Here is a 14953-nt window from a genome sequence, read left to right on the forward strand (position 1 = left end):
ACCTTTTTGATATAGATAAAACAGGAGATCACAATGGGGACTGGAGTAAGAAAGTTGGAAACGCATATGAAGGACTGGCAGATAGATATGTTCGCTGAGGGAGAGAATGGACACTGGATATGACATGATAGAATGTTTCAAGTCTAGTATCATCACTGCAAGTGCCTTTTTCCAGCAACATAAACAGTGACTATGCATGTGGACCTCAGCAGATGGAACACACAGGGATCGGTTTGACTACATGTGTGAAAAGAGCAAATTGGAAAGCTCAATGTCATAAACCAAATCAGGGCCAGGGGCTAACTAAAATATACCATCAATCATTCAACTGTAAATTCTAGCAGAAAGTGTAGATAATGTAAACAAGAACATGAGACAAAGTACAAAGTAAGCTTATGCCATTTGAATGTATAGAATATCTTAAGAACAGATTTAATGGAGTGATTCTTTGGTGGGAATTCCGCCAGTCTCCATCCAAACAATAAGTCAAGTTTCTTTAATAACTGATACCTGAAGAGCAAGGGAGTCATGAGAGGACATCAAGAACCTCCTACATGAAGAAATCAAAAGGTCCCTAAAAGTTTAGTCAACTACAAAGTGCAAAAATGAGTGTCAGAAAACACTCAGAAACCTGCCCTTGAATAGGGAGTACCTAAAACACATAGAAGATATGGTGAAATAAAGCCTGAGCAGACAAGTATAAAGGGAATCTTGAGTGGACAAATTAAAATAGTAAAAATGTCTAAGATCTGAAGATAGAAAGTCAGAACACAAAAACACTATGTGTTAGACTGGGTTCTCTCGAGAAGCAAGAACCAGTGATGCTTATGTTGTTGTTTAAATACATTCCTGTCAGTTCCAAATCAGAGGGACCCTACATTAAACAGAACCCCAACCTCACAATAGTTCTTCTGTTCAAGTACATTGTTGTAGCCGCTACATCGATCTATCTTGCTGAGGGCATTTTTAAATAACGTGCACTGCACCTCTACTTTAATAAGCATGATGTCTTTTTCTAGAAATTGTTTGCTCCTGATTGCATGTCCGTGATAGTGGTAGTGAAGTCTAACCATCCTTGCTTTTAAGAAGCATTCTGGTTATATGCTTCCAAAGCTGATTTTTTGATTCTTTTATTAGTCTGTGATAGTTTAACTATTCTTCACTGGAACCATAATTCAAAGATATTAATTCTTCATTGATCTTCCTCCTTCAGTATCCAACTTCCACATGCAGGTGAGACAATGGAGAATATGATGATGATATGAATGGAATGAAGACTAGGGGAGTGGTGCTATTGGGATCTTCATTTGCTGATGACTCGAGGTAAGGAGAAATAGCTGCAAAATGTGCTCATGCTTTTAATTTGGAATGTGAAATGTATGGATCCAGGTGGACGAGAAGTTTCCTGAAATGAAATGGAATGCATGAAGACCTATATCCTATGTGTTAGTGAACTGAAATGGACTGGCATAGGCCAATATGAATCAGAAAATCTTATGAGTTATTATGCCAGGTATAACATGATCAAGATGAATACAATGACTGACATTCATTGTCCAAAGGGACAGTAGAACATCAAACATGAAGCACAGTTTTGTCTTTGCAAAGATGATGTGTGTGTGCGTGCATGCTATCAAGGAAGTCCAATCAAAACAATTACAATTCAGATTTATGCACCAATCATAAAAGCTGGTGATGAAGATATTGAATTCTACCAGTGACTTCAGTGAGAAATTTATGAAGCAAGCAATAATGATGCATTGCTAAGTATTAGAGATTGAAATGCAAAAGTTGGAAACAAATAGGAAATAACAGAGTTTGGAAAATATTGACTTGGCAATAGAACCAAACCTGGAGACAGGATGATAGTATTTGCAAGATCAAGTACTTGTTTATAGCAAATATGTTGTTTCAACAACCAAACACATGGACTTCTCCTGAAGGAATACAAGGACATGAAATTGATTACATCTGCGGAAACAGATGCTGGGGAAGTTCAGTATCAGCAGCTAAAGCCAAGCTAGCTGATCATTAGTTGCTCAGCTGGAAGGTCCCGTGTAAGGTGAGGAAAATTAAAACAAGTTTTTATGAGACAAAACACAACCGCGGGTCATGCAACTTGACTTTTGAGAACATCCCAATGACAGATTTGACCCATTCAATCTGTAAGAAAGCTTCTTAACAACCTGCCATATGAAGATGACACATCTTTGCTTGCTGAGAAGGAGGAGAACTTGAGGCACTTGCTAGTGAACATCAAGGATTGAAGCCTACCATGTAGATCACAATGCAATGTCCACTAGACCCAAAGGCTCACAATTGCACCAATAGGTAACTTCATGAAGTAAGGAAGCAGGGTGGAGTTGTCTTGCTGGGATCCACAATCAATGTTCATGGAAGCAGCAGCCCAGCACTCAAGAGCTGCATTGGGCAAAATTTGCTGCAAAAGACCTCTTTAGAGTATTGAAAAATAAGAACCTGATCAGCTCGCTGTGAAAAGACAGAAAGAGAAGACATGAAGGATGCAAAGGGTCATTTAAAATTTAGGGGGAAAAGAAAAGATCAAAGTGGATGTCAGAAGCGACTCTGACACTTGCTATAACTCTAACAGTAGTGAAAGCAACTGGGAAAAAAAGATGACATCAAGGAGATGAATAGAACATTTCAAAGGGAAGAAGTAGTCAAGATATCAAAAGAGATAGTGCATTAGGTAAATTTGCTGCCCAAAATCTTCTTTAGAGTATTGAAAAGCAAGGAGTAAGGTGGACCTGACACAAGCAGTGATGTTTTACATTTTATCATATTCATATGAAAAGTGGACATTGAATAAAGAAAGCTTGGGAAGGATCCGTGTATTTGAAATGTGGTGCTGGAGAAGAATATTGAGAACATCATGGTGTGCTTCAAGGACAAACTCTTCTGTCTTGGAAGAAGTATGATAGGGTGCTCCTTAGAGGCAAGGGTAGCAAGAAGCTGTCTTACATACTTTGGACATGTCAGGAGAGACCAGTCCCTAGAGAAGGCCATCATTCTTGGAGGAGTGAAGGAAAGGAAAAAGAGGGAGGCCCTCAAGGAGACACCTTGACCCTGAGGAAACAACAAGGGACTTGGGCGTAGGGGCAATGTAGAGCAGTGGCTCTCAACCTTCCTCAGGCCATGACCCTTTCATACAGCTCCTCGTGTGGTGGTGACCCGGAACCATAAAATGCTGCTGCTACTTCATCACTGTAATTTTACTACTGTTATGAATCATAATGGACATATCTGATATGCAGGATGTAGTTCCATCGTTACAAATTGAGCATAATGAAACATAATTAAAGCCCAATGATTAATCGCAAAACAATATGTAATTATCTATTGTGAAATATGTATGTGTTTTCCAGTGGTCTTAGGTGACTCCTCTGAAAGGGTTTTTGGGGGTCGCGACGCACAGGTTGAGGACCGCTGAGTTAGAGGCTGATGCAGGACCATGCATTGGTTTGTTCTGTTGAGTATCGAGTTGCTATGGATTGGACCTGACTCAATGGCACTAAACAACAACCAGGAATTGATGTAATGTCACTGGAAATGTTTACACAAACATATGAAGTGCTGGAGGTTCTCACCCATCTACAAAAAGGTATTTGAGAGATCGCTCCCTCATTAGCCAACTGAAGACCTATGCCAAACTCATCTTCACCGAGTCAGTGTCCACTCAGTGTGATTCTTCTTCATACCTATTGCAAAAAAGATGACCCAACACAATGCACATATTATCAAACAATTTGATTAAGATTGCAAGAAGTGAAATTTTTTGGAAATAATCCAGAAAAGGTCACAGCAACCCATTCCCAGTGATATACCAGACATTCAAAGTGGATTTAGAAGAGGACATAGAATGAAACATATAGTTTTTGTGTCAAATGTATCTTGGCTGAACTCTGCAAAGATATTTGACTTTGTGAGTGAGAAGATCTCAGGGATGTTGCAAAGGAAGCAACACCAACTGTTCTAATGTAGAATCTGTGTATAGAACACACCAAAGGTTGGTTTGAGGTTTAAAATAAGGTAATATGTGTGTCGGGATTGTTTGCTTTTATCATACTTATGAAAACCATACAGTGAGAAAATACAGAAAGTCAATTATATGAAAAATAAGGTGGCATCAGAACTCAAAGACTAAGTAATAACCTACAACATGCAGATGACTCCTTGCTTGCTGAAAGGTAAGAGGACCTGAGATGCTTGATGATGAAAATGAAAGATTACAGCCTTCAGTGTGCATTACAACTCCATATAAAGGAAGCAAAAGTCTGCACAACTGGATCAGTAAACAACATTATGATATAAATGGTTAAGAATTTCATTTATATGGTTCCATAATAAATGATCATAGAAGCAGCAAGGAAGATATCAAAGGACGATTGCATTGGGCAAACCTGCTTGACCATACCTCCCAAAAGTGCTAATGAGGAAAGATAGCGCTTTTAGACCTAACATACACCTGACCCAAGCCATTGTATTTTCAATGACTCCATCCACACGTGAAAGATGGGCAATGATAAGGAAAAGTGAAGATGGATTCATCTATTTGAATTATAATTGAGGAAGAACATTCAAAGAACCACAGAATGCCAGAGTAACAAAAATCTATTGGAGGAAGTACAACCAGAATGCTCCTCAGAAGCTGGGAAGGAGAGATTTCGTCTCATGTAGTTTGGCTATAATCAGGAGAGACCCGGTGAAGGAAATCATACTCAGCAAAGCAGGGGGTCAGAGTAAAAAAAAGAGATGCTCAAAGAGTTGGGTTAACACAGTCACTGCAAAACACGCTCAAACCGAAGATTTGAGAAGATGGCACAAGATTTGGCAATGTTTTGTTCTATTCTATGTATGAGCCAATATGTTGGAACTGATTTGAAAAACAACAATAATCTGTGACTTGTAAATTTTCAACTATTCATTCATTATGGACACCAATATATTGTACAGTACATCTAGGTCTAATTTTTTGTTGTTGTTATTAGTCAAAATAATGGTTCTGAACTCGCTATCAGAGAATAAAGACTGTAATAGCAGAAACGGGTCACAAAGAGCCATGTGTGCATGTATTTTAACTGTGTCTTCTGCATATTCTTATGTATTATATAAGTTTGATGAGAGATTACTATTTCAATATTGCAGCTTAGAAAGTCCAATAACAACCAATACACTCAGGTAAAGGCAAATTATATTATCACCTGATGTTCAATGGTGTGTGACCTATGGTGTCTAACAGGTCTATTAGCAGGCCAAGAAATGTTGCTCAGAAAAGAAAATGTATCTACAACAGTTTATTTCAAAATTACAGCTCACATTATATTCTAAATTATGGCTAATGAAAACTCCATATAATAACTCTTGTTTCTCTTTCCTACACAGTATATTTTACATAACCCATGATTTAACAAATATTTCATCCTATTTTAGAAATGAGAAAAGTAAGACTTTAATATTTTTGAGGTTATAAAACAAATAAATTACAAAGCTTGAGTCTGAACCTATTTCTCTTGAACCTGGCACTCCATTAAAAAAAATCACTACATATCCTTGCAATGTCATAGGATTTATATACTAAGAAGAAAGTGTTATTGAAATATTTTACCTCCACAAAATAACTAAAGCAATATAGTTGAAAATAAGAAATTAGAATATCAACCAAAATAGCTCTTTCAAGAAAATACTGAAAAAGCTTTATTATTATTCATATATTATGAAATGAACAATTACATTACCACACATATTAACTTTGTCCCTGAGTATAATTTTATTACACACTATAGTTGATAAAGGATAATTTAAATATTTCACAAATAATGAATGGCCTATTTTGCTAAGTCAGTGATTCAGAAGAAAAATTAAAATTGTATTTTAGTAAATATTAATATTTGACAATAGACCGAGAAATAAAGGGTTCAATATCTGCACAATGGAAGAAATTATTGATAAAAATGTCATTGCATAATAGAAAGAAACTGCATTGAGGTGCAGGTTTTCTGATTATTATCCTTCAAAATCTTCACAAATTATTGTGTGACATTTGTCATTTTCTCTTTCTGGTTTGCTTCCATATATGGTACATGAAGCTGAAAATCATGTATTTTGTTATTTATTTTTATTCCCAGTGACTTATACAATTATTCCCAAGTTGATAATTGCTCAATATTATTATTGAATAAAGAAATTTGCAAATCAATAAATGGATTTTCCTTTTTGTCATCTAAAATGAAATCCTCAAATCTAAATGTTTCCTAAATTCATAGATTTCCTGCTTCTATAAATACTAGGAAATATCCTGCATTAAAATCAGATAAATATAAACTTTATTGATAGTAGAGCAGCAATTAATTTTATTAGTATTGTGACAAATGACTTGCAACTGCAATAATTTGTGGACATAATTTCAGACTTTGATTTAGTTTAAATCTCATATTTTCTAACAAGACTTTATTGATTAATGAATATTATCTTATTCTACAGAGAAATCCAGATGCGGGGAATTCTGAAGCCTTTAATACATGCAGTTGTGACCTACTCCTTATGCCCACTTTGTCTCCTTGGACCTTGTCCCATGTCTCTTTAGACCAAGCCTCCTATTCCAATTTTAGTACGAATGTTGATACCATTTCTAAAACACTGATTGTATTTTCCCTTGACTCTTGCTGTCACTGAAATAATTCCCATGAGTCTGTGGAAGAGGTGGTAGATAAAACACCAAGTAGTTAACAGAGGTCGGAATCTTTACAGGACCAATGTCCAGAGAGGCTCGGGGTAACTCTTTACCTTTCTTCTGCTCACTATTTTGCTACTCATATTTACAATGGAAAATATATCAGAGAATAATAGCAAGAGAAATAACACAATGTTGCATGTAGTAGCGGAGAGTTGTATTTAGAAATACTGCATATCTGGGCCCAAAGAAGAAATATTTGTCTATATGGATTTTTAACAATTTCAACCAGGCAGCTCAGTGTACTTGAGTGACAAATAGAGGTAAGAGGAAAAAGTGGAAGTCAGTGAGGATGTCTCTTGTTTTAGCATTGTTCATTCATTTGTAGCTCAACAGATTCTTGAGATGTTTCTATGTATATATAGATATGTCCGGACCCATGTGTGTCTAAAGAATCATGCAATATGAATATTTTACATTTACTTTATATTACATTTATTTACTTAGAATAGATTGAGGAAATCATTCTCTGAGTTAAGACTTTCTTGTTCATTACAAGCAGTGTCATTTAATAAAAATTACTATTAATAAATAAAATTGGCTTTCTTTCTAGACATAAACAGGTTAGACTTCCAATTCTTCCTTTTACCAAAAGTATGAGTTTGATTGAATATATGTAAATTAAGGTCTTTCCTTATCAGAGTCTTCATATTTTTATATTAGGGTTATATAATTTATATAAAAGTATGCAAAACCTTATCATGTCCTTCAAATGAATGTCTACAATTATGATAATTGTTGTCATACCTACATATTTTCCTCACATAAAGGACATAAATAATTTTAAATAATAGTGAAGATAGAAATAACCACAGTCTCTGAGCACATACTTTAAGTAAAATGTTACATAAATAAGTTTTATGTTTTATTACATTAATCTTCACAATACTTCCATGAAACATTTTAAAAAATGAAAATGAAACATAGACAGATTAAATAACTTGTCAAAATCTGCAATACTATAGTATGACTCAGTTGCATTTAAAGTCTACTTTTGCCAGAATGTAAAGACTGCAAATTTCATTAATAATTCCATGAATTTAAAATTAATACTAAGTTCAGATATCAAACATTTCATGGGAATTCTTTTCCTTATAAAATTAAAACTATCTTAATGGTAGCTACCTAGTTAGTAAATGAAGAAATTAAAATCTTTAAAAAACCTAAACATTTGGAAAGAGTGATGTGGAGAGTTATTTTTCTTCATTTGTTCTTTGTAAAGCAGAGTAAATTTTCCCTAACTTTTGTGAATTTACTTCATGCATTTTTATTGGGGAAAAAGCTCCTTCACTTTTTTCACATGTGTTTGGGAAACGGTTCGGTAGTAATTATAGGACAAAATCCAAGGTCAATTTGAGAGTTACCAGACTGCCTTAGGGGACACTACAGTGGTCCTTATTATGAGACCTTTTTAATTCAGTCAAAATGAAGTGTTTGTATGATAATACAGGTTATTGAGCACAGTCACAAAGGAACCAGGTGAAAGAATATCCTAAATGTACACATGCATACAGTATTAGGCCATGAATGTGCTTCACAGTGTTTTCAAGTTAGACTTTTCAAGGGTAGAATGCCAGCTTTTTTTCTGAGGCACTTGAGGTGTACTTGAACACCCAACTATTAGGTGGCAGCTAAAGGCATTAATTTTTTGCTCTCCCTTGGGTTTTTAAATACAGTTTCTCCTTATATTGGGCAAGTTAGGGAATGCTATTGTTTTCCTCCAGAATCCCGTCCTTCAAATTTCTCAGAGTAGCAAAAGTCTCCCAAAATCCCCTAGAGATACTTCAGGTGTCTCACGTAACGTAATGGAAAGTGTATGCTTATCAAATTCGGCCATTTTCATTTTCAATGATCTGAAAGTCTGACTCAACAAGGAACAATCCAGAATAAATAAGATAAAATAGTGGGATATGGCTTTTGTTAAAAATTGAGAAAAAGTTTTCATATTAAAAGGAACATTCTTTGATAGTTATGAGTGTTGAGCAATGACTACAGTGCGGGAGGAGAGAGATTTATTGAAAAGAATAAGAAAAGAATATGAACATTATTTAAAATTACTGAGAAAAAATCATAACTGAATAGAAAGTAAACGGAATATGAAGGGGAAAAGACAATAACTATTTGGAAACTTGGAATTATTTTTCATTATCTAAATCTATCCCTGAAATTTTTTAAAATAAGCATAAAACGGAAATCCGATTTCACTGCCGTCTAGTCGATGTAGACTCAGCAATTCTGTAAGTCAAGGTAGAATAACCGCTGGGTTTCTGATTAGTCAATTCTTCAAATAGATAGAAAACTCTATCATTCTCCCACAGAGTCACTGGTGGTTTTGAACTGCTAACCTTGTGGATCACAGCCCAATGCTGTTATGTCTAAATGCAGCTGTTAATTATAGAGGATTATTCATTGAGAACAATAATTTTGATGCCTGGTATAGTCACACAATATATGATTGAGCTCACCCTTCCTTGTGATATCTGTTCTTCCTACAGGTGTCCTTCAGCCTGTGGTCTCCTCTCCTTGAAGAACTTCAAAAGGAAATACTCATTTCTAAGTGACTCTCCTACACTTTCCCAGTATCACTGGCCCTCATCCAGCTCAGCTGGAATGAATGTTCATTGAATCCAGACAGTCGTTGTTTGTTGAAACAGTGAAGTGAATGAAAATAAGACTCAGTCAGATAAGTGAATAATAAAATAGAATAAAGTGGTGAAATTTCAATGGTAAATTCAATATTCTATTGCAGAAACTTCTCATCACTCTGCAACCAAAACTTTACTGTTTAATGTGAATCCACAGAATGGCTGATCTACTGACCTGCTTTAGGTTACAGTCAGAATGTGTTGCTTGACTTTAAAGTGTATTATAATTGTTTTTATAAGGATAAAAATGAAGGATTTTCATGCTGCTTTACTACTTACTTCAAGGCATTGATAAAAAAATGACTTCTAATGCAAAGGAATGCTAATGTAGAAAAAAGAAACACATACAGGTGGACATTTATAATTTTCATCCCAAAACTGATCATACATATTCATATGTCATTAAGAGAGAATAATCAAGAGATTTTGATGGGAGAATTTTGAAACAAAAATATCCTTTGCAGTCGATGCGTCATTTTAGATATTCATAAAATGTGGGCTACACTGTTCTGAACTTCTACTTGCCACCTCTCATTCTCTTAATATCTAAGGATAGGCCTGATAATGAGCAACATTTGTAACTAAAAATGAGGACGCAAAACCAACACTGAACTTGGAAAGTTGGGAATGGTAACTTTGACCTTGTGTAGAAACTTAGATAAGCGTCAAAATAATAGAAAATAATTCTACAATAAATTCCAATGTTGGGTGGCATCCCGTATAAGGGCCCCTAAATTGGCACAAATACCCTATGTATATAATGATTATAAAATATGTGTAATTCTACATGAATTAAGAAATGGAACACTTTTAATTACATTTTGAGAAATGATAAGGTGTATCCAATGGGAAGGGAATCAATCTTTCATGCAAATGTCTTTGAAAGTCAGTAGGCAGGCTTTTTTATTCTAGCATTATTAAATATATATATATTTTTAAAACCTGGGTTCAAATACCTGCTCTATCCATCCAGTTTATGTGATTATGTGAAGAAACCTCTTTCTGATCTGTTAGATATAGTTTTGATGAAGGAAAAATATACATGTTTTTTTACCTTACATACTAACACAGAGTAAGTATACCATATGCCTAAAATCTAATTTAAATATTATATATTGATATTGAACTATTGTAAAGTCCTCTAAAAGGAAGTATATCATATTATGTTATATCCAGAGACAAATTCCGTTGCTATACATGGATAATTCCCTTTCCCACTTGTGTTCCCTTTTGGTTTTCTCCTATAGATTTCACGAAAGAAAGGGTAAGAAATGAAAAACTATTCAGAAGTAACAGAGTTTATACTCTTGGGCTTGTCAGATGACCCAAAGCTACAGATCATGATTTTTATCTTTCTGTTTATCACCTACATGCTCGGCATCACTGGGAACCTGACCATTATCACCCTGACCCTTTTGGATTCTCACCTCCAGACCCCCATGTATTTCTTCCTCAGAAATTTCTCTTTGTTGGAAATTTCATTCACTACTGCCACTATACCTAGGTTCCTGGGGACCATTATTACAGGGGATAAAACTATTTCCTTTAATGATTGTATGGCTCAGTTCTTTTTCTTTATTCTCTTGGGAGTTACAGAGTTTAATCTTCTGGCTGCCATGTCCTATGACCGATATGTGGCCATCTGCAAACCCCTGCATTACATGACCATCATGAATCACAGAGTCTGCACACTGCTAGTCTTTGCTTCTTGGTTGGCTTCATTCTCAATCATATTCCCATTAGTTATGTTGTTCACACAGCTTAAATACTGCAAGGCCAATGTTATCGAGCATTTTACTTGTGATTATTTCCCCCTATTACGTCTCTCTTGTTCAGACACCACATTCCTAGAACTAGCAGGGTTTTCCTGTGCTGTGCTTACTCTACTGTTCACTTTGCCATTAATAATTTTGTCTTACATATATATCATCAGAACAATTTTGAGAATTCCTTCTGCTAGTCAGAGGACAAAGGCCTTTTCCACATGCTCTTCCCACATGATTGTCATCTCCATCTCTTATGGCAGCAGCATTTTCATGTATATTAATCCATCAGCCAAGGACAGGGTATCTGTGAGCAAGGGCGTAGCTGTGCTAAACACCTCGGTAGCGCCCATTCTGAACCCCTTTATTTACAGCCTAAGGAATCAGCAAGTCAAGAGAGCCTTCATGGACATGGCAAGGAAGATTGCATTTAAGTAATAAAGGTGCTGTCACAAACTACAGACATGATGAAAGCAGTGAAATAAAAGATAATACTTTTCAGAAACCATATGATCTCCCTAGATTTTTTCTAATTACTTGCACTCTTGTTCCCAACACTTACTTAAACTTTTGTTTTCGGCAATAAATAAGGATATATGAAGAAAATAGATCCATGTGAGGATAGATATTTATATACATTTTGTGATATCAAGAATCCAGGAGAGTGTACGTCAGTTATTCCTACCCTAGCATCATTATCTTTCAGAGCAATGAAGAGTTAAGTCATTTCCTTTGGTTTTAGAAACAATACTACTACATAAATTTTACTCAATCTGCCAGTTCTGAAATAATACAAATAATTCCACTAACCAGCCAGGCGCTTTCCCACGAAATTATCAGAAGCATAAGAACCAAGAAGTAAGTAAATGTACTTTTCTTCAATATGATACACATCACTCAATTTTATTCAAATGATTGAAATGTTCTTTGGAATGAGAATATAGACTGACAATCCTTCTAATTATAAAGATGAGATTATGATTCATAGATGGTATAGTGCTGAGATGATCATGCAGTTTCAGAAAAGGAAAACCACAAACCTTGTATTGTTCATTATGTTTTCTAAGTTTAAGTGTCAGGTTATGATGCTAATAGGATTATAAGAAATCCATTACTAATTTAATATGATCTTTTATTTGGGATATCTGCTTCTCATTAGGCAACATTTGACTAATTTCTTCCTTAATTTTTATAAATATATTTTAAAATATTTGATTATGTGCTGTAAAAAGTAGATTTTTCCTCCCCCCTAGGAAATGGATACATTTGGATAGCAAAACTTTCCCTGCCTATCCGTCTGGTTTTTATATGAAAAAGGAAAACAAAAAGGTGGCAGAAGGTGTGTGATAGCATCCTGTACACCCGTGTTGCTGATTGGCATTCTGAATGTGGATTCTGACTCCTTCTGGACCTACAACCAAGACCAGAGCTGCTACCAATGAATTGCTGAGACTGCAGTCTTTACAGGAAGGAGTCTTATTAATGTAGTGTGTTAAGTACTGGGCTGCTAAGCACAAGATCCTTAATTCAAACTCACATGTTAATCAATGGGGAAAAGATATGTTTCTCTAGTCTAAGATTTAAGAAATAATATCTAGTTGTTCTACTCTACTCAGTAGGCTTCTTCCTTAAGAGTTGGAAATGACTCTGTGGCAGTGGGTCTAATTTGATATGGAATTTTTTAAGAGCATGTCTCTGGGTTGTGTTTTCTTTCCCTTGGAGCGACTGACTGATGAGTTCCAACCTCCCATCCTTTGGGTAGCAGCGGATCAACACTGGTTCCTTAAGAAAGAAAACTTAGAACAGATGAAAATATAGCCTTCCCATGAATAAACATGTGTAATATATATTGAGGTTATTATATGTGAATAGTTATTTAATTTTGTACAGGTTTCCTAAACAACGGGGCCTTAAATCCTGAAATATAAAATTGTCAAATAAGAATAAATAATGTCTGTAACCTGTTAACTCTAGATTTTATTGGAATTGAAGTGGATTTCTATAATACTGAATAAAGGAAAAACTGTAAGCATATTTTCATGTTTTATATAAAAGCAAATATTTGATGAATAATTAGAAACTCAATGTTAGGAAGCATTACAGAAGTGGTTTCTGTCAGAATATTTAGCAATGACCTACCATGGTATGTTTTCAAAGTAAAGAGATCATTTCTTATCTTGAGATTAAATTTGCTACTTGAGTGACAGGTAGCATGAAAGTACAGTTCTGATGGAAACATGAGTTAACTAATATTATAGGTTATATATCATTATGAATACTTACAAAAATCGCACCTAACATCCATCTGGTTTTAACTTTTTTGTATTCTACAAATTTGACTGGATACAGGGGGGAAAAGGAGGGGCTGATAAGCAATGAGAAACCGAACAATACCTACAGAATTCATTCTTCTAGGGCTGTCTGATGACCCAGATCTTCAGGTAGTAATTTTTCTCTTTTTAATGATGACATATATACTAAGTGTCACTGGAAATTTGACCATCATCACTCTCACCCTGTTGGATTCTCATCTACAGACGCCTATGTATTACTTTCTTAGGAACTTCTCAGTGTTGGAAATATCCTTCACGACTGTGTGCATCCCTCGATTTCTGAGCACCATCATTACTAGAGATAAGTCCATTTCATACAACAATTGTACCGCTCAGTTGTTTTTCTTTATTTTCATGGGAATAACGGAATTTTACCTACTAACTGCCATGTCCTATGACCGCTATGTCGCCATCTGCAAACCCCTGCATTATACAACCATCATGAACAAGAGAGTCTGCGTGCTACTCGTCTTTTGTGCTTGGCTGACGGGATTCTTAAATATATTCCCTCCAGTAATTCTTTTTCTCCAGTTAGATTACTGTGGCTCCAATGTTATCGATCACTTTGCCTGTGACTATTTTCCCCTCTTGCAATTATCCTGCTCAGACACATGGCTCCTGGAAGTGATTGGATTTTACTCTGCAATAGTGATTCTACTTTTCACCCTGGCATTGATCATTCTGTCATACATGTTCATTATTAGAACCATTCTGAAACTGCCTTCTGCCAGTCAGAGAAAAAAGGCTTTCTCCACTTGTTCTTCACACATGATTGTCATTTCCATCTCTTATGGGAGCTGCATCTTCATGTATGCCAACCCTTCAGCGAACGAAAAGGCATCCTTAACCAAAAGAGTGGCTATTCTCAATAGCTCTGTTGCTCCTATAAGGAATCCATTCATATACACTGAGGACCCAGCAAGTGAAGCAAGCGTTTAAGGACGCAGTCCAAAAGGTTATATTTTTCACTGGTAAATGAATTTCTTAGTGGCATTAAAAGACTAAAGTTCTTGCCAATGCCTTCTCTTACGCTTACTCTCAGAAGGCTTTGAGAGTATAATTATGTATTTTAATTATAATTATGTATTTTCATTTTCTTAATTTTCAAATTGTAATGTACTCAATATATTCACTTAATAAATTTGATAGTGATGAATATTGACAAAAGCTATCCTTTCTGTATAAATATTTCCTTCTGATATATTTGGCTTAAATAAAATTGGAACTTTCATTTATTTACGTAACTCAGTTCTTAGATGACAGGTTAATGTAATTCTTACAATAGCTTTATGAAATTATTCATAATTTTATTACTAAACACTGTTACATAATGAATTTCACAATTTTACTACACAAAATTATTATTCACTTTTGGTCAGCAGTATTTTTCTTCAGGTAAATGAATTATATCTAAAATTTAAAAGCAGGTAGAATACCGTTTCTATAATTAGACATGTATCA

General features: G+C 35.1%; 2 protein-coding genes across 2 annotated transcripts; both read left to right on the plus strand.

The window, feature by feature from the left end:
• Positions 1-10667: 10667 nt before the first annotated feature.
• Positions 10668-11597, plus strand: LOC142451477 (olfactory receptor 6C1-like). The gene has a single exon (XM_075553269.1). The coding sequence runs from the start codon at positions 10668-10670 to the stop codon at positions 11595-11597; it is 930 nt and encodes a 309-aa protein (XP_075409384.1).
• Positions 11598-13534: 1937 nt separating this feature from the next.
• Positions 13535-14431, plus strand: LOC142450960 (olfactory receptor 6C3-like). Its single transcript, XM_075552893.1, has one exon. The coding sequence runs from the start codon at positions 13535-13537 to the stop codon at positions 14429-14431; it is 897 nt and encodes a 298-aa protein (XP_075409008.1).
• Positions 14432-14953: the final 522 nt, after the last annotated feature.

This window comes from Tenrec ecaudatus, chromosome 6 (genome assembly GCF_050624435.1).
Source record: "Tenrec ecaudatus isolate mTenEca1 chromosome 6, mTenEca1.hap1, whole genome shotgun sequence".
Lineage (NCBI taxonomy): Eukaryota > Metazoa > Chordata > Mammalia > Afrosoricida > Tenrecidae > Tenrec > Tenrec ecaudatus.

Bases quoted from the DNA above. Each gene is read 5' to 3' on its own strand.
- LOC142451477 (XM_075553269.1), top strand. From the start codon at position 10,668: ATGAAAAACTATTCAGAAGTAACAGAGTTTATACTCTTGGGCTTGTCA.
- LOC142450960 (XM_075552893.1), top strand. From the start codon at position 13,535: ATGAGAAACCGAACAATACCTACAGAATTCATTCTTCTAGGGCTGTCT.